We start from the raw sequence: 8,662 nt of genomic DNA, 5'->3' as shown, positions 1-8,662 counted from the left end.
CACTTGCAGGAAGAAAATCCTTAGATGATCAATATTCTGTTCTAGAAAAACTACTTGGGAAGTGATTTTAAAAAGATAGCTTTTATACTACTTATCAAGGTGAGTGTATATTCATATTGTATGATTCATATCATAGGAAATATCTGGACTAGGCAAATCTATAACAACTAACTATATTTAGTGGTTGCCTAGGACTGGATGATTTGGAGTAAAATGAGGAATGAAGGCCAATGAATGCAAAAGTTCTTTCTGGTGTGATTAAATAAATGTTCTAAACAAAGTGGTGGTAGTTGCACAACTCTGTAAACAACTAAAAACTATACATACTGGGCTGGGGTTGTGGCTCAGTGGCAGAGCACTTGCCTAGCATGCGTGAACTGGGTTCGATCCTCAGCACCACATAAAAAAATAAAATAAATAAAATTCTTATGTCCATTACAACTAAAAATATTTTTTAAAAATTGTACTTACTAAAAATTTTATATTTTAAATGGGTGAATATAGTATGTGAATTATATTCAATAGTGCTGTTTAAAAAAGTGAATATATACTTCATTTGGGGGAAAGGTAAGAAATGAAGGACTATCCTAAAGATTTAAACTTGGAAAGTATTCTTACGTTGGATCATGACAATGAAAAGGCCTTTTGAAATAGCATAATGACAACCAAGTCATTGTTTTTGGAAAAGGAATTCATTTGCTATCACATGGTAAAGGTGTTGTGTAAGGTTTTTTTGCAGGGTGGGTGGGATCTGGGGATTGAACCTAGAGGTGCTTTACCATTGAGCTACATCCTCAGTACTTTTTTATTTTGAGACAATGTTTTGCTAAGTTGTTGAGGCTGGTCTTGAACTTGTGATCCTGCTACCTCAGTACCCTAGCTGCTGAGATTCCAATGTGTGCTACCACATCTGACATGTTGTATAAGTTTTAATATTCAGATTCTAACAATCCTGTCTCATAAAATTATTGTAGGAAATAAGTGAAAAAATAGCTTCTAAATGTTTTATAAACTGTGAAATAAATATAGTATAATAAAAATCAAGGGCTGGGGTTGTGGCTCGGTGGTAGAACTCTCGACTGGCATGTGTGAGGCACTGGGTTCAATCCTCAGTACCATATAAAAATAAATAAATTAATTAAATTAAATGTATTGTGTCCATCTACAACTGAAAAAAACATTTAAAAAAATCAATCATGCAAGTAATTAGTCTGAAGTGGTAAACTATCAACAATGTTAATTAGTGAGGTCTATGAGATGATCACTTTTAAAATTTTCATCTATTACTTACATTAACCATCGTATCCCTTTTCGCATTAATTCCTGATAAAGCAGCAAGGTACTGGTAATTCTACAGGCATAACATACAACCCCTGTTATTGCCTGATGGGAAAAAAAAAATCAATATTTGGTGCCAACGGTGGTAGAGTAAAAAAACTTTCACAAAAAATTTCAAGCCTATATATTTCTATCAGATAAATTAAAAACACAATAAACTACCAAAAGCTAAGAGCAGATATAACTAAAATAAATATTTCATCCTTAACATTATTTATACATGTACTGTCTCGATAAAATTTTCTTATAATGAGTTCAAGAAAGGATAGAAAATAAGGAAGAGAGCACAAAACAATCTAGAAAGCATAATTAATTAAGTGAATAATTTTCTAAGCCAAAGGCATTTATAAAGATATATTTTATTTCTTCCACTATTGATAGGATAATTCAATGTTTACATAATAATTCAATTAAATACTAACCTTAGCCATGCTAGCATCCCCATCTAAATCATAACGTGGATGTACTTTAGGGAGGGAAACTGAAATATCAGAAAGATAATTTCTGAGTGAATTATTTTATTCTTTATATGGCAAACAGAATGTCTAAATTAAATATCAGTGTCAACTCTTTAGTGTACTTTTCCTGATTAAAAAAACCTATGTGAAATAATAATGCTCATGCCCTAACTACCTTCAATATTTCTAAGGCATCTCATTTTTTCTTTCTTTTTTCGTGGTGCTGGGATTGAACCTAAGGCCTTGTACATGTGAGGCAAGCAGTCTACCAACTGAGCTATATCCCCAGCCCCTCATTTTTTCTTAAATATATTCCAACATAGTGAGCTCAGTGTTTCCAAAGTTCTAAATAGGAAGGTAAAAATCTGGGTAATTCATGTTTTGGAGTGAATAATTTAAGATTTCAAGAATTTAAGATTTTAAGAATGCAGATACAGGGCTGGGACTGTAGCTCAGTGGTAGAGTGCTTGCCTCGCATGTGGGAGGCACAGGGTTCAATCTTCAGCACCACCACCACATAAAAATAAATAAATAAAATAGATATTGTGTCCATCTACAACTAAAAAAGAATGCAGATATATATGGGCTGGGGCTGTGGCTCAGTGGTAGAGCACTTTGCCTAGCATATGTGAGACACTGGGTTTGATCCTCAGCACCACATAAAAATAAATACAATAAATGTATTGTGTCTATATACATCTAAAAAAAAAAGTAGATACAATTTTTCTTAGATTCTAAAGCCTGGTACAATGTTGAATACACACTGGATATAATAAATATTTTCTAACATTTATGATATGAAAGGTTAATTCTGCATGTCAGCACAACTTAAAAGCAGAGTTATAGTAAAATATATACATGAAAACTATTTCACCACTTTATGAAACAAAATAATTGACATCAAATTATGACTATTAGGTTTTCAATTTTACTACTTCTCTTTTTAGACTAATTTACAAAATTATAATATTTATAAGTTCTACAATAATGTTACCATCAACATTATGAAAATGACAATCACTTATAATTACATATTTTTGGTATTTTTTTAATGGACAATAATAACAAGAAAAATCTCAACTTACTTTTTTCATATATTAATCCTATGGTACTCAGGGGTTCCCGGCTTACAACGAAGATAGGATTCTCCTCTGTGGTTCTAGGGAAATGCTGTGCCAGTCTTCCAGGTTCTAGGACTAAGCGTCGTCCTTCATAGATAAGTTCTTGATTTGAAGAAATAATTTTGGTTTGTTTATATACCAGTTCATGAAATACTGTAGCACTGTATAAAAAAAGTTGAAGACAAAGTAATTTTAGATCAAATGAGTAGTATAATTTTAGTTTAAATGTTGAGTGCAATGACATTAATTTCTAAGATCTTGACCAGTCCCTACAATACCGTTTTTTTTTTTAATGTGGAATACTAAAATGTCCACTAAAATGAAAATTCCGTAACTTGTCCTTATAGAAGTCTATTCTAAAATATTTTTCTGTTTATTTACCTTTGTAATATACAAGATTCCTAATGTTTAAAGATGGGGGAAAACATAACAGAGACATTAAGAATACTGATTCTGAGTCACATAGACACGTAGGTTCAAATCCCAGCTCTTCCACTTTCTTGCTGTGCAATGCTGTTACTTAATTCGTCTGTACTTTGTTTCCTCACTAGTATATGGGAATAGAAATAGTACTGATTTTAGAATTCTTGAAGGTTAAATGACTTAAATACTTAAAAACCAACACTATATTTGCAACACAACTATGTAATAAATTAAGAAAACCACATATTTTCAAAATTGGGGGAAAAGGTACACTTCCCTAGAGCAGATCTTTGAAATTAAAGAAATGTTTTAGCAATAATGTTGTGATGTGGCCTTGCCACAAGCTTCTGTTTTGATTTGGCTCAGGCTGAAAAGTTTTTTTGGGGGGTGGGGTGGGGGGCGCGATACCTGGGATTGAACTCAGGGGCATTTGGCCACTGAGCCACATTCCCAGCTCCCCCCCCCCCCTTTATTTTTGTACTGGAAATTGAACTCAGGGGCACTCAACCATTGAGCCACATCCCCAGCCCTATTTTGTATTTTGTTTAGAGAGGGTCTCACTGAGTTTGCTAAGCGCCTCATCGTTGCTGAGGCTGTTTTAGAACTCATGATCCTCCTGTCTCAACCTCCTGAGCCGCTGAGATTATAGGCATGTGCTACAGAGCCTGGCTTGAAAATTCAAGTGTTTTAGAACAAAAACTGACGGGCAACATCTAACCAGGATGCATATTTAAAAAAAAATTTTTTTAGTTGTAGATGGACACAATACCTTTATTTTATTTATTTATTTTTTATGTGGTGCTGAGGACTGAACCCAGTGCCTCACACATGTGAGGCAAGTGCCCTAACACTGACCCACAACCCCAACCCTCATGATGTATATTTACTTAGGTTATTAAGTACCAAAATAAAGGTAAATAATATACTACAATATTACATTAATATTACCGCATTTATATTTTATGTATATTAGATATATTGGATAATAGTATCTAAACTATTTCATCTAATTTATTTTACCCCTATTACTCTACCCTCCTCTTCTCTTTGGTATTGGGGATTGAACCCAGGGCCTCATGAATGCTAAGCAGTTACTCTACCATGGATCTATATCCTCATCCCCTTTTTTATTAGGCATGAAAACTGCTATTTGAATTTTGTCAGAACAGAAACTAAGGCATGTTAAATGAGTGTTATTATCCCCTCTTCATTTTAAAAATCATTCTATTTTGAAGTCACTGTAGAGATTCCCAGGCAGTCGTTAAGAAATAATACAGAAAGATGTCATATACCTTTCTTCCAGTTTCCCCAATGGTTACTTCTTGCAATATAGTAAAATATCACAATCAGAGTATTTATTTTGATACAATCCATCTAACTTACTTTCCTCAGTTTTTTTAAAAATATATTTTTTAGTTGTAGGTGAACATAATACCTTTATTTTAGTTTTATGCGGTGATGAAGATCGAACCCAGTGCCTCATGTGTGCTAGGCAGGCACTCTACCACTGAACCGCAACCCCAGCCCCTTTCCTCAGTTTTATAGGCAGTGTATGAGCATGTGCACATATCCATGTTTGTAGTATATGGTATATGCCACATGGGTGTAATATGGTTTTGTATATGTAAAACAAATGTTGATTGATCTCCAGCACCTACTAAGTGCAAATCAAAACTACACTCTATTTGGGCTTTAATGTTTTTTTTTTTTTTTTTTTAAAGAGAGAGAGAGAGAATTTTTTAAATATTTATTTTTTAGTTTTCGGTGGACACAACATCTTTGTTTGTATGTGGTGCTGAGGATCGAACCCGGGCCGCTCGTATGCCAGGCAAGCGCGCTACTGCTTGAGCCGCATCCCCAGCCCCTGGGCTTTCATGTTTTTAAAACAAGATAATATTCTTAAAATCCAGCTCATTTATCAGTACATGGTATTTCGTGGTTATATGATTATATAATTCGAAAGAAGTCCAAGAATTAGTTTTCTAAAACATGCAGTTTAAAGACAAGTTAATTTGCCTAGGGATTTAAGAAAATTAATCCTTTTTATTTCAGAGATAAGTGAAAAGGAATTACTATGCACTCAATCATAATTTTTCTAGTGAGAGTGGGTGCCTTTAGTGAAGCTGAGATATCTTTTCTATTTCCGGAAAATATTTATTACATAACACATCATTCTGACATAAAAACATAAAAAAAGGTACTTACGTATTATAGCTATGAATATAAATCTTATGAGCTGTCATTTGTTGTAGTGAAAAAACATGAATTATCATTCGATGAAGTATATCACTAGTTTCTGCAAAAAACTGGTCAAAACCCCAACACTTTTCCTGATCTGCTTCAAGGATGTTTGCAAGAACAGGGGTAAGCAGAACCTGAAGACCCCTAAAATAGTATTGAAAAAAGTTAAAGAGTAAATGTCATATTTTGTTTAGGTACAGAATCATAACATTTACCAATGAATTAAAGGAATTGCTAGTATTATTACAGTCTGTATGTTTCTGAATTCAAAATTTTTTCAAACTTTGGCATATGTGTATATACTTTATGAAAGAGATTTTGGGAATGGAACCAAAGTCTCAAATTCACTAATACATTACACACATAGCATTAGGTAATTTTATACAGTATTTTTAGTGTACCTGCCTTTTGACTATGACCTGTCAATGAGGTCAGATGTGGGTTTTTCTACTTGTACCACACTGGCACTCAAATAGTTATGGATTTTGGAACATTTTGGATTAAGGATGCTGAACTTTAATTAATGGATTACTTTTCTTGAAAAATTAAAGTCTGCCAACTTTTCAGAAAGCCAGATAACTTTTATTTAATGTTACTTGTCAATGAATTAGGAAGTACAGGTTTTTAATGTTAGCTTATCTTTTACTGATTTTCTCTTTGATTCCCTCCTTGTTCAGTTTCCTCTCTTTTCCAGATCATCTATGTATATGGATAACCAGTAAGAGCAGGTGATTAGAAACCAGATGGCCATGAGGCTAAGACAATGTTTTAATTCCAGCAATATGGTAATATGGTAATATGGCACTCCAACATATAATTTTATATAAGGAACTCAATACGCCTTTTTAGTATACTCCCTTAGAAAGTAAAATTACTATAATAATCTAGCAATCAATACCTATTTAACAAGGAATAATTTGAGTAAAAAGCTTATATATTTAAAAAAAATTGAGTGGAAGAACCCTTATTCTGCCTCATGCTTTTACAATTATATAAAAAACATGTTCAAAGATACCCTCAATAACAGAATTTGAAATAGACTTTAAATTCTAAATTTGGCTATGTGACAACCACAAGAATCCCAATAATAGACTTTAAAGTACACAGTAGACATTATTTTTGCTAAACAGGTATCCATTCTCTCTCCTTTATAAGGACTTCAAATCCCTCTACTCTCTAGCACCTCTCCTTGTGCACAGATGGACATGTGGTTATTGTGATTAACTGAAGGTGGCCAGGTGATAGTACAAATTAGTACAATGAAAGTCAATCCAGAAATGTTTGCGAAACAAAGCCAGTCTTCTTCCTATGGGGATTTCAAAACTGTGAGAATGTTAGTTTGGGAATGCCAGCAGTCATCAGTAGCTCCCAGGAAAGAGTCTGACCTTAAGTGAAGAAAAGTCAAAGAAAAGCATATCTGAACAATGGAAAGAGACCAAGTCTTGATGACAGTCTGAGGTCAAGGATTCAGTTGTGCTCTGAGTCATATATATGTGGTCTTTTAATTACAAAGTCAATCTATTTCCTTTTTCACTTAAACCAGTTGGGTTAGGTTTCGCTCTCCATCTTGTCTTGACTACTACGACAGGAAAAAAGATGGTTATTTATTTACTTATTTATTTTGTAGTCTATCACATTTTTGGTTTGTTGTTTTCATTTAATTTGTGATATTTAAAGTCCTTGTGCCCACAACTTTTAATTGGTGCCAAAGCCATCAGACCCTCTGTGTATTCACTTGTGGATTAAACTACTATCACATTCAGGAAAAATGTTAAGTTAATTCGATAATTCCAAATGTTGATAAGTTTGGGCTTTATTTCCCGAGTAAATATCTTACATAATTTATTCTACTTTTAATTTCTTTTACATTATTTTTTGTGTGTGATAAAAGGATTCTTATCTTATAAACAACATTTTTTTTTGAATTCTGGATGCTAACTTAGGACCCATATAAACATTTGAAATTCTGAAAAAGTACTAGAAAACCATTATTTTGCCTTTTGAATAATTTAAGTATTTTTTTCCACTTATAGTTGGACATTCTTATTAGAATATTTTTAAAAATGAGGATAGTGTCACACTTCTTAGCATTTGCTTTTTACAACTCCAGTTGAGATGTTTATTCAAATCTACATCACTCTTTGTGGTACATCAATATGAAGGTCAATACAAAAAAAAAAAAAAATCAAGGTCCTGAGTAGAATCTTGACTTTGGAAGAACTCCAAGACTAGTGATTAGCAATCTCAAAAAATATATGCCCTGTGAATAAAAGAAAGACCAGAAGAACAGGGGAAGAGGCACAGGGTGAGGGAAGAGGGGAAGGAAAAATAATGGAGACTGTATGGAGCAAATTATGTCTACATATGAATGTGTCACAAGGAACTCCACTATTAGGTATAATTCTAATGAACTATAAAAAATTATATGCCCTGTCTTGGGGAAATTGTTTACATAGGCTCAGAATAAATCTTTACATAACTACAAATGACAAAAATCACATGCTTTAATAATAACTAAAACCAAACTATACTTAAGTATTTCAGTATTTGTGATTTTAGGCAACAAACATTTAAAAATCCCAAGTGCAAACAATGAGAACTAAGTACATATACTAACCGAGAAAGACTACAAGAAACAGGCATGTCTCCACTCCAATCAATTGGTCCATTTTCTGCTTTCTGTACTCCAGATATTGCACCAGAAGGCTTTCCAGTGATTATTTTATACCTTGGGAGAAATAAAAGCATAATAAAATAAGCAGTTCATTATTGCATGGCTTATTAATGGGTTTTGCAAAAGTATTTCCTCAATTGCACCTACAATTATCTACTAGACGAATTGTGATTGATGGTCACAGGATCCATAAAACAATCAAAATATTTTGAATCTGACTGACTGAAGTAGAATAGTGGTTGTACGATTATTTTATATATGCCATAATTAATTTTCATTTGGGATCTCAGAGTGCCATTAACAGCATCTTGATGTTCACAACAAAAATATTAATTTTTCCATCTGAAAAAATGGAGCAAACAAAAAAAGTTATGTCACAGAATATCTCTAGACCATCAAAATAGCAT

At 33.0% G+C, this 8,662-nt stretch overlaps 1 protein-coding gene across 1 annotated transcript in view; it reads right to left on the bottom strand.

Annotated features, from left to right (window-relative positions):
* The window catches only part of Tbk1 (TANK binding kinase 1), a 44,614-nt gene that overhangs the window by 12,932 nt on the left and 23,020 nt on the right, over positions 1 to 8,662 (bottom strand). Inside the window, exons 7-11 of the mRNA XM_046430690.2 lie at positions 8,199 to 8,309; positions 5,546 to 5,725; positions 2,882 to 3,078; positions 1,761 to 1,819; positions 1,292 to 1,383 (exon numbers count right to left, since the gene is read on the bottom strand). Coding sequence (XP_046286646.1) covers positions 1,292 to 1,383; positions 1,761 to 1,819; positions 2,882 to 3,078; positions 5,546 to 5,725; positions 8,199 to 8,309 — 639 coding nt within the window. The remainder of the gene's footprint in view (positions 1 to 1,291; positions 1,384 to 1,760; positions 1,820 to 2,881; positions 3,079 to 5,545; positions 5,726 to 8,198; positions 8,310 to 8,662) is intronic.

The sequence above is a fragment of the Marmota monax genome, unplaced genomic scaffold (assembly GCF_021218885.2).
Source record: "Marmota monax isolate L192 unplaced genomic scaffold, Marmota_monax_Labrador192_F-V1.1 WCK01_AAM20220418_F8-fsc00056, whole genome shotgun sequence".
In the NCBI taxonomy this organism is placed as follows: domain Eukaryota; kingdom Metazoa; phylum Chordata; class Mammalia; order Rodentia; family Sciuridae; genus Marmota; species Marmota monax.
This window is presented reverse-complemented; position numbering and strand designations above follow the sequence as displayed.